At 38.1% G+C, this 22,690-nt stretch overlaps 1 protein-coding gene across 1 annotated transcript in view; it reads left to right on the forward strand.

Moving 5' to 3' along the window:
* The window catches only part of COL25A1 (collagen type XXV alpha 1 chain), a 483,313-nt gene that overhangs the window by 311,105 nt on the left and 149,518 nt on the right, over window positions 1–22,690 (forward strand). Inside the window, 1 exon segment of the mRNA XM_037031923.1 lies at window positions 641–658. Within this exon segment, the coding sequence (XP_036887818.1) occupies window positions 641–658 (18 nt within the window).

The following is a 22,690-nucleotide window of genomic DNA, read 5'->3' on the forward strand; positions in this document are numbered from 1 at the left end:
AAGTGACATTCAGAATGAATTAGGTTGGCCAGAGGTTACATAATCTACTGACTGTGTGAGCAGTTAGGATGCACTTCACTGAGCCCAAACCTCTCCTGTCCTTTCAGAATGCACTTAGGTTGGATTATGCAGAATATGAGGTAGATGTTTGTTTTTTTAATCGACTTAAAATATTTTTGAAACAATGAGAAATCCAAAGACTTGGTGAGTTGTAAAACTAAGATAGCTGCCTCCTTCCTTCTTAACCCTGTGCCATCTTTGACTATGTAGCTCATAGAAATTGTCTGTGCCTGCAGACGCTCCCTTTAACCAACCCATGCACTACGATCACATGAGGTGTGCTTCTCCTTTGCCTTCTCTTTCTGCAACTGAATTCTAGAGATACTGAAACCCTTGAGTTGTTTTGGAGTTACATGTGATGGACCGTACCATCCAGATTTTAGGTAATATGGCAGAGAGTAAAAATATTAAGATAAAACATGATTTTAAAACCACAAAGTAGTTTATCAGTAGTTGGGTATTGTTTATCTTCAGAAATATTTTGAAACGATTTTCAGAGCTAGTTTGAGTTTTAATAGTGAAAATATTTACAGAAAAATATTTGTAACTGTTTCTCTTTTTTCCTTTTTTTCAATTTCAGGGTCAGCCTGGTCCTCAGGTAAGCGAACTCCTTCCTAACAAATTAATTCCAATTGAAGATTTTTCCAGTGTGGCGGTTTCTGTAATTCTTTTCAAAGGATATAAAAAAGCTGTGAGCCAGCAATCATGACCCCACACAGTAGACCAAATATGTCCCAGGAGTAAAGCTTTCGGGCCTCTTCAGGGCTGTATGAGCCGTGTCAGCTGTTGGACCAGATGGCAAGTTTAACAATGTACTGTCATATAAAGCAAAACTCTTAACTGATCTGAAACAGAGCCACAGGACTTTAATGTAAGACACAATGACTTAGTAGATGTCGGGTATGAGCTGGTTCACATTAGGTACTGATTAATCATGTACTAATAATGTTGTTGTAAATCCACACACACTCTGATTATGTGGACTGTGATCCTACCAGCCACTTTTGATTCATTATAGACAGATATTGAATTCGTCCTTCATTTTCAATATAAACCAACTGCTGAAGACATGATTTATAATTAAATGGGAATGCAGTTGGCAGAAAATCTTTTAGCCCTAAATCATGTTGAAGAAAATGAGGAAATTTTAGGAAGGGGAGGAATGTGTATAAAGATGAAAGTATAAAAGGAGGGAGTTGTCAGAATTAAAGAGTTAGTAAAAACCAAGAAGTTTAATATGAATGCTTATTGTAGTCTGTAGGAAGCTATAGAGAAAGAAATAACATTATTAATGTTTCACCCTCAACACCATAATGCCTGTAACCAGCACAACTATTTTTTAAGTTTGCCTTACTTCTCTTTCAACATACAGAATGCTATTTCTATCTGAGATTGTTTGATCAATAAATGATTTTCATGGTGCCTTTGTTAGTCATATCATAAATTGTCTTTTGTGTGCTAATTTCATATTAGATCAAAAGAATATTATTTATGCTTTTTATGAGCTCTGTATATTAAGGATGTCTAACAAACAAAAACTCTATATACTTCAAAGAGCAGTTCTTTTCACACTACACTCATGAGAAAAACTTTGACCTGTGATTAATTTATATTCACATCAAAGAATACTCTCAATATTTGTGATTTTTCTTAAGTTGTAAAGGGACCTCTCTCTTAGCCTGCATCACCTCCCCTTACCCTAAAGCAGTTCTGAAGGTAAGGATCTGAGCATAAATAATTTATCTGGGAGATTATCCCAGGAAGCTTGGTGAGGAAGTGGGAAAATAGGAGGGAGAGCAAGAAAGCCAGAAAATAGATGCACTAATGAGCAGGTTCTTGCTGTGGACAACAGGGGTTCCATCCCGCTGAAGAACGTATGAGAGACTACTGAGGAGCAGGGAAATGGATGTGTTTATCCACTGGTTTACCTGCCTTCACTGTTGAGAGCTGTGCTAGGGTGTTAACTCCCTGGGACTTGTGACCTGTCCCCAGAAGGTCTAGCACAACCCAGCTGCTGGAGGAATGCTGAAAGCTGTCGGGACAGATGGGACCTGTATTCTCTCACTCTCTTGAAGGCAGCAATGGTGTGGGTTGACACCTACACCTGCTACCACATCTAAGGACAAGTGTCCCAGCAACAAAACAAAGAGTGGGAAGTTCAGATATACATATAAAGATTTGGAGATGGAATAAAAATATAGCATTAAAAGCATACTAGTTAATGAGATGTTAAAAAGCATTACTATACAAAGATCAAGGTCATAGTAAATCTTGAGTGTACAGCTACAGTTAATGAGCAGAAGAAAGATGGTGAACCAGTACAGGAAGCCAAAGATGGACAGAACTGGGAACATTCTGGATCACTGTAGCTGAGATTTAAAAAGTATACCAGGACATTTCAGAATACTTTTACATCACATCTTATATTTACTGTGGCTCTTCAGAAAAATAAAATCTACATAATGACCTATACTTGAGAAATTTGGAAACTTTCGAGTGGGACGGGAATGGCATTTTCAAATGGTGACCTGCTTTGGTTTTCCTTCATTGTGGCCACCAGTTTGCCTTCAGAGGGCACTCAAATCACACAGTCCTTCCGTTCAAAATGTCTTCCTCACGTCACAGCCAGCGGAAAACAGTGGGGTCAGCAAGGATAGGGAAGAGGGGAAATGCCAAGCCAAGAAATACCCTTGTACTGTGTGAAGCGTGAAAGACAGAGTTTTGTTGTTGTGTCTCTCCGACCCACTCTGTGTCTGCATCATTATCATATTTTTCAAAAGAAACTTCCATTTTTGGGATTTGAGTTAAATGATTATTAGTGAAGTTATTCATTTAGTACTTGACTATTAACTTTGTGCTGAGCTTTTTGTAAAGTACACATCAATTTATATATATGTAGGCTCCTTTCCAACTATATTTTTATTTTTCCTGTTTACCTATTATAGTATATTATTTCCCCAGCCCCTAATCTAATCTTGGAATTCTTTAAAATAAAATGTGGACCTTAAATTAGGTTTTTAACTCCAAGAAAAAAAATTATCTAACTAAAACTATAAGTATTTAGAAATGACCTATGCATTAGATGTGATTATCAATATATACATTGGAATTACAGTATTCCATATGTACAATAACACCTTACCATAAATCTACTTTTTCCTTGGGTACATGTATATAAACTATACATTAAATTTATTTCATACAGATTTATAAGTTATATATAGTGAAAAAGCAGTCAATGTACATTTAAAATGTAACTTAGGAAATTATAATGGGTTCTTAAATGATTCAAAGTTTTCTTTTATTTGATCAAATTTCTCTTAAAGTGTCCATGTTTTGTTATTTGGATCACTAAGAGTGATTTTGTTCATATACTGTGTATATAACAAACAGAATTTATAATTTCAAGTATGTCTTCTTTTTCCCCAATATCTTTTTGGTGACTTAAAAAGATATCTACTTTTTCTTAAAATGTCAACTTTTTCAGTTTCCCTGATTTTATAAGACTTCTGAGCTAAAACTCTTCATAACTTATTTTTTGTTATGTGTGTATACATGATTCAATATAACAAATTTACCTACATTCCTTCCCTGCTGATCCTGTTCCTCTCCCATCTCTGTGTCTCCTTCGGACACATTGTTCACTGTGGGGAAGGGGAAGGGCAAGGGCACAGACAGTGCAAAACTTTTTCTTTACCTTCTTATCCTCTCTCCTTTTGCCCTCTAAACAAGCTTTCTCCAAATAAGTTCTCTTAACTAGTCCTCCAACCCCACCCCCCGCCCAGTCACAACCACGTCACCCAGGGATGACCCTTAGCTGTACTACCTGCCTCACTGAAAATCCACACTCCCTGTGACTTGTTAGTGTTGTGAGAGATACACTTCTAAAGTCCCAAATTCCAACTTTCAGTGGATTTTTCCATCAAGAGTAGCACCAATACTGTGTCTATTGTATAATAAGAATGTTTTAAAGATATATTATGAATAGGCTTCTGTGGAGTGGGCTGGGAGAATAAACTGCATCTATGGTATGATTCCTCTGAGAAGATACAATCAGATTTTCAAACAACCAACTTACAAAAAACTTATACATGTCTGAGTAGAGAAATTCTACATCCTTTCAAGTTCATAAAAAATTGGGGCAGAATTATAGTTGGCAACTTGTTCATGTCCGTGAGAGTTTTCCTGGATAGGGTGAATATTCCCACATCATTTATTCACAGTATTATTTCTTACACAGTGCAGAACTCTTCCTTAGAGAGTGAAGCACTCAATTTTCCTTCTTTGATATCACAGTCCTTTAGTAAGGACTTCCAGATTAATAAGGGTTTATTTTGTAGACCAATGGTAAAAAGGAAAACTGTCTATTACATCAAAAGAGGGGAGTGCTCATTTTCCTGAAGTTGAAGACAGCCGAGATCAATTTGAATTAGATTTTTAAACAATTTTGAAGACCACAGAGCTAAATGGCAGTGAACCTTGTTGCAGTGACAGAATGAAGCTGAATACAAAAAAAGGCCTTGGGGAAGGGCAGTAAGTCTTTGCATTTACCTAAATGGGTGAGAAAATGGTTCTTGACAAGGGAAAGGAGATGGTGAATGGGTGTTAGAAAGAAAAAGGCAATTCTAGCAGCTGTGGTTAAGATGGGAACAGAGGCAGGGACACAAATGGAGAGGATGTTGTGAATCTACTGAAATAACGGAAATCAAATTCTTAAAAAAAGGGTGGGGATTTTCAGGGGAAAAGGGGAAGGGTTTGCAGGAACAAGTAGAAAGGACACATGGGCAATAACAATGGGGGGGAGTGGAAATGGGAGGGAAGTGGGGAGGGCTGGGGGTGGGCTGGGATGGGAGTAAAAGGCAGAAAAATCCATACTTGAATAAAAATTTTAAAAAAATAAGCAAAAAAAAAGGGATGGGACAGAGTAAATATCACAAAGACTTGAAAAACCGGTTGGGTTAACAGAAAAATCAACAACTGAATGTAAGGGAAGAAAGAAGGAAAAGAAATTATAAAAGAGACAGACAAGCGTTTGTATTTCAAACTAGAGGTAATAATTATTTGAAGGTGGGGCAAAATTAAGAGCAATCACACTGATATTTCTTCACTAATTCATATTATCATAATTCAATTCAATTACTCAAGTATTGATATAGCTCCTACTGTGTACAAGGCACAATGACAATGCTGTGAAATCGTGGTGCTCAAGACAGACTCAGCTCTGTTCCTTTGATAGTTCTTTTACTATGAATAGTCAGTGTATGAAGTCCTGTCAATTCTCAAAGACCCACCATCTGACGATGCCTTTAACTGCACCTGCATCTCCACATCTGGGAAATCCCCAGGTTCAATCAGGGCACTAAACATGAGGTCCTAAAAGAGCCCTTTTCCAACACGCAGGTGTCTGAGGATCAATGTCTGGTGCTAAGTGTGGTCCTGGTGCCATGCTTTATTTCTTGTCATTGGTTTCTGTCAATATCCGGGCACCCCTGTTCCAGTAACTGATTCCTTTTCTGGCTCCCCACTCCTGCATGCCTTTTTTGTATTACTCTCATGTGCTCCTTTTCCTTTTCTCTCTACTCCCAGGTGTTAAGAGCCATGGTGCTAATGCTCTGTGCAACCCTGCTAATGGCCGACAGGGCAATTACATCCCTCTAGCTCACTGCCCACGTGACAGGATTTTATGTGTCCATTTTTTTGACCCTGACTTCCCCATTGCCATTCTGCACACTGCGAAAACATGCCTTTTAGGCCAGTCATTGGTGCAAGGAAAATGAGTCAGGAAATGTAACATTTTCCTGTCTCTATGATGAAGATGAGAACTGGGACTAAGTAAGTGTAGCATCAACCGATGTCACCCTATATATGCCTGCCAGATAAAGGTTTTTCTATCGTGGTTCTGATGTATCATTCTTATCACCCTAAAACTTTGAGTCTCACTGTAATTGCCATTTAGAATGGAATAAAATCTAGTTTCTTGCCTGTCATTCGAATCTTTTGTTTTGGCCTGTGTTTTCAGCCCAATCTCCTGCTAATTTTTCATTAATACTCTCTCTGGACATGGTGCTTCATCTAAGCCAAATCAAACCATCTACTTCTTTCCTTTAAATCTGCTTTTCTTCATTTGTCTTCTCTTAGAATATAGTCTTTTCTCTAGAACTGCTTCCTTCTTAGCCCCCAGATACACTCAGTTTCCACACATCCAAATAGGATCGCCTTTCATATTTACCCACCACTTCTTCCATGGATGTCTTCATGCTCCCTGAGCTGAACTAAGTTTCTCCCTTTTCCTGAACCCCAGAGCACCTTATCTGTACAGCTTTTTATATTACTTTACCCTTAAAAATAGGAGGACATAGACAGGAGAGGCAGACAGATCATAATTCAAATCCTAGCTCTTCTACTGATAAGCTCTGTGATCTTGGGCAGGTCACTCAGTCACTGAGTCTCATTTTCCTCTCTGCAAAGCAGAGATATTAATGTCTTATCTCAACAGATAATTTGAGGATTAAACTAAGATAGTAGACGTATAACTTCTGACTTGGTGCCTACTACCAGANAGCACCTTATCTGTACATCTTTTTATATTACTTTACCCTTAAAAATAGGAGGACATAGACAGGAGAGGCAGACAGATCATAATTCAAATCCTAGCTCTGATAAGCTCTGTGATCTTGGGCAGGTCACTCAGTCACTGAGTCTCATTTTCCTCTCTGCAAAGCAGAGATATTAATGTCTTATCTCAACAGATAATTTGAGGATTAAACTAAGATAGTAGACGTATAACTTCTGACTTGGTGCCTACTACCAGACATGCACTCAGTAAATAATATTTCCCTCCTTCCCTTTTCCTCCTTCTGTTGTATTGCAGTAATTTATGAGTATCTTTTCTCTACTACTAGCTTTTATGATCTTCCAGAGAGGAATCTATATTTTATTTCATTGTTAGTATCCTCTGCTAGACTCGACATAGCTCCTTTTACATAGAAGTCCAACAAATGCTATTGAGTTGAGAGTGGTAGATCCAAGACCTCGAGGAAAAGAAAGCCGAGGACGAGAGAAGCTGTTCATAGTTCTAAATGCCGCATCAGTACTACCATTTAAAGCAGGTCTCTGTGGTTTCTAAGCTCTGAGATTTTGCTGAACTTTATCAATTTTAATATCTCACTCCCACAAGGCTTGGAGAGTGTGGATACCTCTGTTTCCTTTTACGTCACAGTTTATTTGTATTGGCATTTAATTTTGGTGAAAATAAACAGACAGCATTAAGCCACAATCATACTTATGATGCATTGTTTTATTGGTAACAATTTATTTGTAAGATTCAAGGCTTGGCTTTGATTCTTAATAATCAAGATAATAAAAGAAGGCAGTTCATAGTGGTTGTGTGTAATGCCACAATAATATTCTCTCACTAATAAAAAATTTAACACACAAATTATAGAAACTAGTTTTTTTTAAACCTTCTCAGGATGTCATCTCACACACTTCAGAAAAATACTCTAACCTTTTTTTCAGACAAAATTACTCCATCAGTATATTCAGTACAGGACAAAATTATTCCATCAGTATATTCGATTACTCTATCAGTAATTTCAGACAAAATTACTCCATCAGTATATTCAATTACTCCATCAGTATTCAGAAAAATACTCCAACCTTTTTTTCAGACAAAATTACTCCATCAGTATATTCAATAGTGGAAGCATTTTATTAAATGAAAGTTACCCCTTCCATACAAGACATTTCTTTGGCATACAATGTTTAGACTTTAAAAGCCCTCCTTATAACTCCCCTTTGGAGTTGCATGTGAACATAAAGGAGATACAATTCCTTTAGGAATTTGAAGTACTAAAGCGGCATGTGTGTTGTAATTCTGTATTACTCAGTGAGAAAAAAATGTAAGAGAAAACCACAAGCAAGCATCAGACAACTGCACACAGAGGCGTGTGGCTTCCATTTGTATTTTTTAGACGCACTTGAAAAGAAGTGGAAGATGTCAATCATTGTGCTTTCTTCCCCCAAATGCCTTTTTGCTTTTTTTTTGTTCTGACATTGTCATTACCATTTTACAACATTTTACTAAAATTTTCAAAGATCAAGCTGTGTGTGCCTTATAAGGAATCAGTACTGCTATTTTGGGGCAGTTTTTAACTTTCTATTCATATGTTTTTAATTATATGCTAAGCTCCTTCTAACCTACCACTAGCAGTTCCTGTATTTCATGTTTGTGTCCCAGTCCGGCCTCCTTTCTGGCCTGGATGGCCTGCCGTGGGGCAGGCAGAGGACATCTATGCTCTCCAGTGTGCAAAGCTATCATATTAAACCAGCGATCGTTAATCAGTCATGCTAGCTTTGATAGTGCATTATCATTTCCCTTTATCTGTATTTTGTGTAGTGGTTAGATGGCAAAGAGAATGGTTATTAAACTCTTCGCATCTTAGATTTTTAAAGATATTTTATTAAGTGGTTAATATGATATGAAAGACTCCATTGTACTATAAATAGCTTATATCTTTAAGGATACATGTAGCTTAATAGCTCATTTATTTTATTAGAATCCATAGTTCTTTATTTTTACACTCATCATCTCTATATTGAAATGGTATAATATCATTTTCAAAGCTTTTAATTCTTTTCCACTGACATTAACTGAAGAACATTTATTGCCAATTTTATGCCTTGTTTTCTATCATATGTATTCCTTTTAATTCTGCCTGAATACAGGTGAATAACGCATAGCTTTTCATTAATAAAGTTAATCCAATTTTTATTTACATATGTTGAAGCTGTTATTATTTCCTGAACTTTCTACTCATTTTTCTCTCAGTACCTTTATATAATGTTGATATATAGAAAATGCACAATAAATTGTTGTTGACTAATTGCATAACTTTAATTCAAATTTAAAGATTTTATATTCATCCAATAATGAAATGACCAAAGCAATTGAAAATACCAGCTTTGGGCAGACTATTTTGAAAAGCAGCACCTGAAATACATTGAATAAGGTGAAGGGGTGGCTCCGTGGGTGGACAGGGATTTAAATCCTGGCCCACCACTTACAAACTGTGTAACTATAGGCAAGTTATCTTTTTTCTCCTTTGGTGTTTAGCTGCAGAATCAGGATGGTTGGATTGATTTAATACATGACTTAATGAAGCATTTAGGACAGTGTATGGTACATGAGTGTTACTATTAAAGGCCTGCTTGCATATGTACATGGCTTTGCACATAAGTCCTCACACAGGGACAGAGCCATAAAGACATGTTGCCTTTATAGTGGTACTCCATCTGCTGGGTTAGCATATAGAGGTTTAGGGTAGCTAGTTCTCTCTTAAAATCAAGAAATTTATAAAAAGTGATTACCACTGTTTTATGCTTATTATATAGAATTCTCTACTAAAAGATATTTATGAGCACATTTCTAAGTATATCTAATTCTTTCTAAAGACAGCAAAGACTTATAGTTAGAAATATTTTTCAGTGAAGTAGATTTAGTTTGAAATATTTTAAACTTTATATTTTTATTTGTAAATTTTCTTAAGTATATAGTGTGTGTATATATATATATATATATATATATATATATATAATTTCACATGTATGTTTAAAATTTTTGATATCATAACCAAAATTCTTAATAGGCTAAATTTATTTTCTCATTAAATATCTCTAGTCATATTCAATTGATACCATACTTTTAACATAGAATATATTTCTTATATTGTGTAGAGATTCATATGGAGGAATGGCTGTGAAATAAAATAAGGTAAATGCGATAAGGTAAAGCAATAGCTCCAGAAACATCTTGTTCTGCCTTCTGTTTTTTGGATAGACCACATTTAAACTTAATGACTGTAGGAGACTCTTTTACACCCCTAAGCTAAGAAACCTGAAGTGAGCCTTTATACTTCAGATTTATTTTTTCAAATGTTCAGTATATTAAGTGTTACTTATTTTTAAGATCTTAGATCAGGCAGAATCTATCACAGTAATTCATATTTGATAAATATTGTCTTTATAGAAATACATAGAGTTGACTTTCATTTTCCTAATGATTAGTGATGTTGAGCATCTTTTCATATGTCTGTTGACCATCTGCATGTCTTCTTTGGAGAAATGTTTATTCAGGCCCCCAGCCCATTTTTTTAAAGATTTTATTTATTTATCTTTAGAGAGGAAGGGAAGGAGAGAAGGAGAGGAACATCAATGCATGGTTGCCTCTCGTGAGTCCCCTGACAGGAATTGGCCCGCAACCCAGGCATGTGCCCTGACTGGGAATCGAACCGCAATCGTGTGGTTTGCAGGCCCGAGCTCAATCCACTGAGCCACACCAGCCAGGGCCCCAGACCATTTTTTAAATTAGATTGTGAGGGGTCTTTTTGGTGTTGATTTGTATAAATTCCTTATGTATTTTGATATTAACCCCTTAATAGATATATAATCTGTGTATACCCTAACACATGTCAAAGTGGCTATCATAAGAAAATCAATAAGTAAGAAGTGTTGGTGAGGATGTGGAGAAAAGACAACACTTGCACAATCTCAATGGGATTGCAAATGTGTGCAGCCACTATGGAAAACAGAGTGGAGATGCCTCCAAAAATTGAAAAGAGAGCTTCTATACAACCAAGCAATACTACTTCTGGATATTTATTTATCTAAAGAAATCTAGAACACTAATTCAAAAAGATGTATACCCCTTTGTCCATTGCAGCATTATTTGCAATAGCCAAGATATAGACGCAACCTAGGTATCCATCAATAGACGAATGAATAAAAAAGATGTGATACACACACACAATGGAATGTGACTCGGCAATAAAAAAGAATGAAATCTTTCCATTTGAGACAACGTGGATGGACCTAGAGGGCACATTATTGCTAAGTTAAGTCAGATAAAGAAAGACAAATACCATATGATTTCACTTATATGTGGAATCTAAAAAACAAAATAAACAAACAAACCACAGCAGAAACAGAGCCATAGATACAGAGAACAACTTGATGGGTGCCAAAAGAGAGGGGAGTGGATGGGTAGAATGAATGAGTGAATGAATGAATTATCTGTTCTTTATAAAACTGCATGGAGCTGAAGACAAACCAAAGATGATGCATCTTCAACAGATATAGCTGAATAAGTATCATCAAATATTATTTTGCTGAGAATAGTTGTGGCACACCTTCCCCGCAACCTCTTACCTGGCAGTGTGAGCTATAGAATTATTTGGAAAAATTAAACATAGCAGAACTTTGAGTTTCTGAAGGTAATGTTCCTCCTTCAGAAAACTCAGGGTGACCATTTACATTAGCGCAGGCTGTATACTGCACAAGGCTGCTCAGCCAAGGGCAAGGTGAAGTCTGAGATCCCGCTACTGCACCACTTGCCAAGCTTTGAACCCTGGCACAGGGCTACATCTGTCTGGAGGAAAATGTACTCATCCAATTCACACAAAGTCTCAACTTGGGTGGCCAGGACCCTGAATGTGTACAACTTACTACAAAGAAAACTGACCAGGATCTACGTGCTGGGTATCACGATCTGAGATGGAACAAGACATCCAGGATGAAATGTAGAGTGGGCAGGAGCACCGTCCTGGAGAAATGGATATGGAGTAGGTAAGTAGTAGCTGAAATTATGGCAATGAGTGAGATGCCCAGAGAAAGTGTGTGGATTATGTGGAGAAAAAGAGAAGTCATGGGTGGAGGAAGGGTTTGTTATGAAGTACAGGAGAGAAAGAGGTGGGGGGAAAGCCTATCAGGTAGTAAACGACCCAGAACAAAGCACTGCCAGAGCAGTGGGCAGCCACATGAACTATTGTCAGTGGGTTTGCAATTAGTAACTTCAGTGACTTTAGTAGGCTGGTGGTTTTCAAAGCAGTGCTGCCATGGCTCTAGGAGTGACTAAGTATTGAAAATGTGCGGAGAGCGAAATAGAATAATACTCTAAAAATTGGCAGTCGTAGGCAGAAGGGAGATAGGAGTCAAAAATATCTGTCCATGTTTGAGGTGTGAGGAAAAAATCTTTCATTAGATAGAGCTCACTTTATCTTTAAGAGACTGTGTGAAGCTGTTTTATTCCTTTTGCTGTTAGTCTTAACTCTTGCGAACTAGAGTATGAGTTAACAATGAGAAATCGCAGTGACTTCTAAGGCACAGTTTCTAGCTGAAATCAAATATGTCTTCATAAGTATTAACTGGAAGCAGGTTGGACATACAGATACATATCTGTGAATTCTTAATTGTCAACAGGCTATTCGGGGAATGCTAATTTTGGCTCTGATGTCTTGTTAGAGACCTCTGTTACATAAAATCTATTAATATATTTATTATTAATAGATAATAGATAATTATATTGGATACTCACCATGTATAAGGTGCAAGGCTAGATATTTGAATTAGAAAAGGGAAGAAGGGAAATAATATTTATGGAAGGCCATATGTTATTTTAATTACTTCCTACAACTCCCATATGAGATGATTATTGTGTGTTCCATCTTACAGATGTAGAAACCAAGGCTCAGAGAGATTAAGTGATCTTCCCAAGGTCATGTACTGGTACAAATTAAAAGTTCCAAAGTCATGTTTGTTACATTTTCCCATGTACTTCTCTTCCTGCCCTTAAGGGCCCTTATAGTTTAGTATGAAGCATAAATCTTAAACCTACCTAGCTGGATGAGCTAAGTTCTAGAAAGAATTCACAGATGCTGAGGAGTTAAAGAAATAGGGACCCTGGTTGGTGTAGCTCAGTGGATTGAACACCGGCCTGTGAACCAAAGGGTCACTGGTCTAATTCTCAGTCAGGGCACATGCCTGGGTTGTGGGCCAGGTCCCCAGTAGAGGGCATGTGAGAGGCAACCACACATTGATGTTTCTCTCCCTCTCTTTCACTTTTCCTTGCCCTCTGTCTAAAAGTAAATAAATAAAATCTTTACAAAAAATAGGGAAAATGATTCAATAGGGAGTCAGATGAGGTTGAGAAGAGAGGTCAGGAGACGGGACTTTTAAATTCAAGGACTGACATTGCTTTCAGAAACTCAAATTTCTACTCTTGTTCATGTTCCAGAGCTCAGGTTTCTAGATCAGAGGTTTCAGGAGAGGTGTGCTATATGTTATTCCAAGCAAAATGATAATTGATGTTTATTTAGCAGAAAGAATGGGATAAACAAAGACTCGGAGAGTGACAAGAGTGAGAGGCGTTCTGAGAGCACCTGGCGGTATTCACGGTTTACTGGAGGAGAGGATCCTTAGGGGAGCTGGGGCAGCAGCAGGAAGGGCATGCGGCAAGAAAAGAAAGGAGCAGAGTGGATTGACTTTGCATACAGACAGAAGTTAACACATTATTTGGTAGGAATCTGAAGGGTCATCTAAAATAAAATATTAGATGATATCACTACTTCTTTGGAGAATTTTTAAACATTCTCAAAAGGTAGAGAAAATATTATCAGAAAGTACCCTAAACTTATCACCAAGCTTTGAGAATTATCAATGGCTAATCTTATTTTATGATTCCCTTTCTTATTTTATTTTGTTTGGCTGTTGTATTTAAAAATGAAACCTGGATATCATGTCATTTCATATATAAGTACTGAAGTATGAATCTCTTACTGGTAGGGCCTTTCTAAAACAAAACCATTATTTTCTATCAACCTTGCTAAAACTAACAATAATTCTTCAATATCTCTACACTCAGTCATATTCAAATTTTCCTGACTGTCTCAAAGGTGTCTCTTTACAGATGCTTCACTTGAATCAAGACACAAAGCTCACAATTGGCATTTAATTGCGATAACTCTTCAATCTCTTTCACTCCACACTTGTCATCTTTTTATTTTGGTCATACCATCAATTTTTCCAGGACATTTTTCCTATATATGGAGTGACCCACATTCTGGTCTAATGGCTTCCTTGTGGTGATGCTTAACTTGCTCCCCTTCCTTCAGTATTTCTTGTAAACTAAGAGTCATGTGAAAGTTTGATTAGACTCTGGTTCAGCTTTTAGGAAGACTCTTACAAAGGTGTGTTATACTTCCTAGTTCACTGCATCGAGAGGCGCCTAGTGGTTTTGACTAATCAGCAGGTCCAGTGGGATAGGGCGGGTTCCCTACAACCTGTCACCTCACAGCTTTTGCATCCGTGGAGGATCATTTCCTCCAACACCTTTTTCGCTGTGTATTGAAAATGGGCCCTGGGCTTTTTCTGAGCTGGGGAATATGTTCAGAAATGTGCTTTAGAAAACATAATTTGACAAAAGTGTGTAGGACTGAGTAGAATAAGGGAAGCCCAGGAGAGGCTTTTAGACCGGTCCTATTTTCCAGGAACAAGGTGCCAGCAACAAACATGAAAAAGAAGATTTAAGGGACATTGTGGAGGATTAAATCTACAGGACTTGACAGTAGAGTCCATTTACTGACTCATGTATAACCCTAAGCGTTTAGGCTTGGAGGAGTAGTGGTGCGTCTAACAAAAACAGGCAAGTCGGGAGTCCTGACCGGCTTGAAGCAGAAATCAAGAAGCGTGGTTTGAGAAGGCTGTGTTGAGCTGATGATGGCGTATCTGGCTGAGACATCTGGTGAGCAGTTGGGAATGCAGGACTGCAGCCTGGAAAGGAATTTAGGATATAAGTCAGGTAATAGGTAAAGCCTTGAGAGTGTCTTTGAGAGCTGATGAAGGAAGTAAAGTGAAAAGACAAAAGGTTTAGACACAAATTTGGGCAGTCCTGACATTTATGAACTTTGTCAACTCCACCTCCCCAAAGCTCTTGTTTGCTCAGTTTTAAGGTAGCACAGGGCAACCCCTTTCCTGCCCTGAGGACCAGCTGTGCACGTTCCCTTCCCGTAGCTTAGCTTTCTTCTGCCTAAAGGAGAGAAACACCCCCAATACCACTGTGTATTTCAGCCCGTGTTACTTTATTTTCCCCAAAACCAGACTGTAAAAAATAGGACATCCACTCAGCTACCTCTGCTTTTCTCACACCCAGTTTCCTTTCTTTCTGTGACCAATCTATAATTTGTGAGAGTTTGATGAAAATAGTAAGACTAAGGTTAGGACTTACTATGAGAAGGGAATAGAGGGCCAAGGTGACGTTTCTTCCCCTCTGACCTTAGGAGAGGGTGAATGACCATGGGTAGAGACCAAGGGAAGAATCTGAGGGACCCGTAATGGTGGAAGAGATGAGTGACAGAAACGATAAACAGCAGGGCAAGACTGGAGAGGAGGTGAGAGGCAGACAGGTACAGTGTGGTCTTCACTCCTCAGAGAGAGGAGGGTGAAGACACAGAAAAATCTTGAGTCAGAGAGCCTGGTAGTCATGGAAGCTTACATTAAAAACTTTTGATCTTTTCAGCCATCAGTGGACGAAGAGGGAGACTGGGATTCTGATTTGCAGTGGAAGCTTGAGAATCATAGATAAACCCTGGGATTCAGGCCCTCCTAGCCTCATCTGAGAGTGTTTTCTCATTCCTTCTGCATAGCTTCTTAGACTCAGGGACATCCCGCCTTCACCCTGTGTTGAGCTCAGTTCTCAAAACCAATGTTGCTCCATGAGAAAATGCAAATGAAGCAAAGAATCAAACTGACCTTCCAATCAGGCTTTCTTAGGTGGTTATAGGGCCTAAGTGGGCAAAGTGATGTGGGGCATTATTTAGGAACATGCTGAAATAGGCGATCATAAATTAAACCCAAGTTTAAAGACACATGTACCTCTGAATACATTTTAATTATATCGAGGACACTGGGAGTATTGTAGGATAGTTTAAACTATTTGCAGGGAAATCACAGGGGCCACTGTGGGCTTTTCTAGAGCAAGTCGATACTTTTCTTTCGACAAAAGGAATGTTTAGGATTCCATATCTTTCACCGTGGAGTTCATTTTATTTGACCTCTTGAAAATAAGTTAAAAATGCAAAGTTAAACAAAAAGAGTTTTAGCAACCCCTGAAAACATTCGGAGACAAGGAATGATGCTGGAGAGAGGCTCCCTTGGCTTTGATTGGCAGGAACAGCAATTTGGCTGTATTTAATTTGTATTGTGTTAGAAAAGAAAGCCAGAGTGAGTTTCCCTGATTCCTGCTGTTTTATAAGCTTTTAACTCCGTCGAGCTACATCAGCCTTACTTTTGAAAGTCCCTTTTTAATGTTTGGTTTTTTAAATTTTCTTTTAGTGTTAGACCGCACTAATTGTTTCCTTACAGCAGCTGCTTACAGTTTGAGATTGGTCATGGGCACATCTAGTCCTTGTTTAGGACTCAAACTGACACCACGAAAGAACTGGTACTTACAATCTCACCAACGAAAATGCCTAGAAAATAATAGCTGTAAAAACTTGTTTCACAGTAAGTGGGGCTGTTTGGGGTATTTTAAATTTCTGTTTGTATCTACCGCTTTTCCTTCTTAATCTCTTTTAATCTTCAGTGACGAGTGAAAGGTGTAAAGTCGAAAGCCATAAATCTGTTCATAGCTATAATTCCCTCCCCTACCTTAGCAAAATTTGAGACTTTAAATAAATGTGGTTCTTTTCCAGCCACATTGGATCTGGCTCTTGTATAATTCTTAATGTGTTGCTGTTTTGAGCACTGAGAGTTTTATCGCATTCTTTTAATTTTGGCGTTTTAATTTGGCAAAAATTGATTGAGGACCTACTATATTCTAGGAGTAGCTGTAGATATAGGGCCTAAAGTTTAGTCTTGTTTAGTCGTTGAGGTAATGTGGTTAGAACTACAATAAAATGTTTTTGTTTCATATTGTGTTGTTTGGTAAAAATCCCTGAAGATAGAGGTAAATTCTATTAAATGTGCATATTCTCCAACATTTTCAACCACCCACCTAACACGTTCCTCACCACATTGCCTTTTGATTTTAAGAAACCAATATATTTATTTTCTTCACCCTCAGACCCAGTATCTGAAAAAGAAATGTTATGTTTACTGTACTTAAAATATTAACATTATTAAAAATATTGAGTATGAGCCCTGACTGGTGTAGCTCAGTGGATTGAGCACAGGCCTGAAAACCAAAAGATTGTGGTTCGATTCCCAGTCAGGGCACATGCCTGAGTTGCAGGCCAGTTCCCAGCAGGGGACGCACCAGAGGCAACCATACATTGATATTTCTCTCCCTCTCTCCTCCTTTCCCCTCTAAAGATAAATAAATAAAAATCTAAAAAAAAATATTGAGTATATACCTAATAATCGCTGTCATTGGGCGAGCAGGCATTCTGCAGATTGCTCCATGACAGTGTTTCATTGCAGCTGAATGGCAAGCAAAGTGCCTTGGCTTTTCTGCAAAGGCACTGCGCTGTTTTCCCCTTTTACAGAAGAAGAAACTGGGGCTCATGGAGGCTGTCACAGCCAGGATTTCAGTCTGGATCTGGGTGACTCCGAAGTGTGAGCACTTAACCACCAGGATACTTTATTTTATGTATACTTGACTTTCAAATCCCCCCAAATTATACTCTTACTTTCTATTTTTTACTTTTTCCAAAGCATTAAAAAAATCATATACAACCAACCATACACACGTGTACACGCACACCTTGATAGACAGGATAGACAGGAACTTCTACATTTTCAGGTCAGATTTTTCATAAAAAGTTTAGAATTTACATGCTAATCGCTGAAGTTATTTGCAAAGTTGAACGTCTATGAAACAAACAAACAAAAATGGTGCTTTGGGAAAGAAATGACCCTAAAAATTATATGCCAGTAAAGCAGAAAACTGTATATATGAATTCAAGGTTGAAGTATATACTTGGAAGAACACATGTTCACATTTTAGTTGGAGGAAAAGCTATGCTTACTGCATAAAACACTGTATGCAGAAGTGAGGTAGATTAATCCACATTAAATAGCTAAGGTCCCTATTTTTCAAGTCAACACTCGATGCTTCCATTGTTACTACTATCTGCAGTATGATTTTGTGCAGTTTCAGGTGAACACCATGGTACCAAATTCAGTTTCTTCATGGATGTGCGGTATAAGAGTGTCTGTCTTACTGGCGCAATGACCCAGTCAAAGACACAGGGAGCAGGCAGATACCTTACAATCAGTAAGATTGTGTTCTACTTGAACAAGGGAGGACCGGATACTCCCCATTTCCTTTCTTCCTGGGAGACTGCACACTGATAATGCAGTGTTTGGGGGGGTGGACCACACACACCAAACAGCCGGTGACCACGGAGCTTCTGCTCTGCTTCTAGGGAACGGCCAAGTGGCAGGCTCTGTCTTCTTGGTCCTCGAAAGACTAGGGCAGTGCTGGCTTTTAAAATATAGTAAGCCCCTTCTCAGTTTGCAATCTAAAAAGTTAAAGAAAGGAAATTTAATAAAGCTTTACTTCATTCCTAAGTTAACACCAAAGAAGGATGGCCTCTGCCTGGGGGCCACAGAGTGTGGCTGCCCAGTGTGGCCGCCACGTATCGTTATCATCCATGCTCCTTCTTCCCAAAAGGGATGGTGAGGAATTCTTCCTTTCTCTCTGTCTCTCTCCTCTCTCACAGCTATTTCTGATTAGGTCAGCCAAAGCTGCCAACAATCTGTTTGGATTTGACATACACCCCCCCAAAACAGATTTAAAACTCTGTATGGTTCTCTTGGCTCTGGAGCTGCTGTGTTGAACTGCTTTGCTTTTCAGGGCAATGCTTTTCTGCAAAGGCACTAAATTGTAAAATTTCAAATGAGTAGGACTTAAACTATGTTGATGATCTGCCCATGGTCCCCATGACCAATCAGTTAACTGGTCTCATTTGTTCTACCTGAGACATATCTTCTGAATCTACAGCCATCCCTGTGTTCTCACTGTCATAATCTTAATTCAGATGTTCGCCGTCTCTCTCCTGTACCAAGGTAACAGCTTCCTAAGAATAGCACTGCGTGCTCTCAGAGTTCCGTGAATCACACTTGATCTTGTTGTTCCCTTGTTAAACTGGTTAATGGCATCTGGCCCAGGGACCTGGGTACTGTTAACCAGCCTTTCCAAGTCCCTCTTTCTTAGTATTCCCCATCTTAACTACCACGCCACTTAGTTCTTACCACTCTGAACGCCTCACCTTTCTCGGATAATATGATGTCCTTTCACACTTAAGCATGTTCCTTCCCTCTGCCCAAACTGCTTCACCTTCTCCCAGTCCCCTTTATCTCTGGCCAACTTTCAAGAAGCCATTCCAATATCATCTTTTTAACTGCAGAACACCTATCTTCTTTCCCCTCTGCGCTCCCACAACCCAGTGCTTTTTCAATCGTGTAACCAACTGCACTTACGTGTTGCTCCTCCAGACCCAAGCCATACTGCCTGCTAACGTTTGGCCATAAATTCTTAGGAAACGAAACTTGCTTGTTCTCATAATTCTATTGTAGTGAAAAGATTAATTAGAAAGGGGTTGTTATTTTTCAGAAATAAAAATGGCCTACAATTTATGGGACAGAAATCATAACCCCATTCTTATTCCAGCAGCTCCGGCTGCCAAGAATTCCCAGGGTTTGTTCCTTTTCTATTTTTGTTCTACCTCTAGCAGAATTTAATTTTGTTTTTATTATTGCCATCTTTTAAAAAGTACTCCCTCTGCAGCTTTTGCCGGTTCAAAGTGAGCAAAATTTACAGCTGCAGTGAATGAAAGACTTTTATTAGGACACCCAACCTCTGTGAATGGATCTGTCTTTTCCAGCTATGTTTCAGCGACTTCGTGTAGATTGAAATGCAATATATTCCCAAATCTCATTTGTTCTGCCTCTTACTCACTGTGCTTTTAGTTTGGGTTTATCACTTAATTGAAATAGATAATAGAGCATGAAAAAGTTAGTTATTTTGATAGAAATAAATTTGGGGAGACTCAAATTAAAAGCTCAGTACAAATAAAAAAAATTTACCATAAAATCATTTGAACAGGGGCTAATTTGAAGGTTGCCACTGGAATTTTTAAGTTCTTTGGTAGTAAAATAAGAGTGCTCTAACAGTACTCTGAAAGAAATGTTCCAACTACCGAGTAACAACATTAATAATAAAAACTATGTTAACACCATTAAAATTTATGTAAATAGAGCTAATTACATCAAACTAACTGTAAAGAGTATTTCAAATATTTTTATTTATTTAAGTGGACATTATAAAGATCTAATCCTATGTGCTAGACCAGACAAGATGGAAACAGGAATCCCAAAAAAAGTCATATATAAAATTGTGACTCAGTATTTACTCTTTCATAATCAGTAATTTTACTGTATTTACTTTCTGTGGACCTCAACTATGTTTTGGCAACAAAGTTTTATCTTAAAATATTCACTAACCATCACTGATTCTCTTCCTAAACAACAAATATATTGGAAGCAACCAAATGCCATTGAAAAATACTCTATAATTCAAGTAGTTCATTGATTTGTATTGCTTCCAGTCTTTTAGTTAATACCGTGATTTTTTCCCTTTTACTGTAAAGGCAAAAATACCTTTTTTTGCAACTTTGAAGGGTGCAGTTTAATACATTTTAAAATAATGCTTTTGTATTTAACGGTAGGGCTATTATTAAACCTAAAGTTTCCAAGTAGCATAAAATACAGTGCTTTTCTTATTGTTGTTCAAATACAATTTTCTGCCTCCCCCCCCACCCCTCCCTAACACTCCAGCCCTCCCCACCTCCTTCCCTGTTTCCACGTGTCCTTTATAACTGTTCCTGTAAACCCTTCACCCTTTCCCCCATCATCCCCTCCTCTCTCCCTTCTGGTCACTGTCAGCCTGTCCTCAATCTCAATGTCTTTGTTTACATTGTGCTTGCTTTTTCATTTTGTTGTTTAGATTCCAGTGAAAGGTGAGATCATGCAGTATTTTAAAGACAAAAATAACTTAAACAATGACCCAGCTTTAATTTTAAAAGTTAATAATTGAAGAAAGTGTTCTTTTATTTGTAATGTTTTGACTTAGAGAAGAGCTGCAACTCCCAGATTTTGAAATACTATTTATGTTTACTAAGGTAGCCCACATTTTTCCTTACAATTCAACCCATATTTGCAGTGAAGAGGGTCCAATTCAGAAAGAAGAGTGAGATTTCTGCCAGAGAAGAAGAAAAACACCTGCCATTAATCCCAAGAGCACAAGTGGGGTCTGGAGTGTCCGAAGCAGCCAGCACAGCTGTGAATGGAGGTTGACCTCTGCTTCGGCTCTGTCTTGAGCTGGCAGGTGCCCAGACGCCATTCTGTCTGCTCAGAAACACCCCCTTCGCAGCACGTTCATGCAAATCATGAGCGCAAATTGTGAAGCTGTCTAAAGGGCTCTAGTTGATACACGTCACTTCGGTAACCAGTAATTAGTAATCACATTTGGAGAGAAAGACTGATCTCCATTCCCCACTGTCAAATTATTTCAGAAAAGCTTTGACCTCAAACCTCCCTATAACTTAACAAAGTGATTTTAGGGGACAAATACTTTAGGTCCAGTGAGAAGCTCGGCCTCTGAAATGTCACTGGTAAAAGCAAATAGAATTTTAAAGAGGAGAAGCTTTTGGAAGGGAAATGGTGAAAGCTGGAGAAGGATGCACAGTAATTGTAAGTGACCTTCTGGTAGCTGGACTTTCTAGGGGTGGTTTTTCTTAATGTTAATATCTAATGCTAACACTAGACTATGTAGGTCTTCCAGGGCAAACTGTTTAGCTTTTCTAATCAGTTGCTTTCACTATACTCTCCATCACTACTTAAGGACACTGCCAAACTCTCTATAGGTATTTAACAACTGTATATGAAGATTAACAAAGTTAAATAACATTCTACTTAAATCAAGACTAGAGTCTCCATTGTAGTTCTTAAACTTGATGTCAGATATAGCCTCTCATTCTTTTCTTTGAGCTGTCTTTGGCCCAACCAAAAATAAAATTCTGTTTGTGGAGTATTCGTGAACATTTTGTGTGTGTTTAACATGACCAAATAAATTCCTTAAACTTAATTTTACAGAGGTCAGCACACAAGACTGTACCAATTAGTCACTGCTTGCTTCAATAAAAACATTAATTAAAGCATTAAAAATTTACTGAAAATATTAAAAACTAATTTTCCTAGACTCCCTTTTTCAATGGCAAAATTATTTTCTGGGTAAGCGATAAAAGGGTTTTTGTCTTTTTTCCCTCCCTAACACTCCGTAATTTCTCTTTCTCTCCTTTTGAACTTCAGATCTTGGTGTCAGTGTCCCTGACTCTGTGGGAAATGTAGTGAGAGGCATTTCAGAAAGCACCTGTTGAAGGCAGGCACATGGTCATCATTCTTTCTGAGCACTTAGTGCTGGAGTTGTGTCCTGACCCTGAGTGTCCCAAACCACTGCATGTGAAGTCTCACAGACTAGCTGGAACTCACTTCCAAGAGATGTACACTGGATAACATTTTTAAAATTTTAGGCATCTATGAAAGTATCAAAATAATAGTTTCCTCTTTGGGGTCCTCTTTGGATTGGGAGATGTCTAAATGCTGAAACAGTTTCTCTGTTGATGGAAAATGTACAAAATACAAGACATGACGTTATTGTTACTATTAATTTTGTGATAACCTCACAACTATCACCAGAAGTGCCACAACCGAGAATGAAAATGTGGCGCAGTTGCTCTGTTGCTGCTACTCAGCAGAGACATTTTAGTAGGCGGAGCATCGGTACTTGCCCGCCTGA

The sequence above is a fragment of the Sturnira hondurensis genome, unplaced genomic scaffold (assembly GCF_014824575.4).
Source record: "Sturnira hondurensis isolate 20B ecotype Veracruz unplaced genomic scaffold, ASM1482457v3 Scaffold0021214, whole genome shotgun sequence".
NCBI lineage: Eukaryota > Metazoa > Chordata > Mammalia > Chiroptera > Phyllostomidae > Sturnira > Sturnira hondurensis.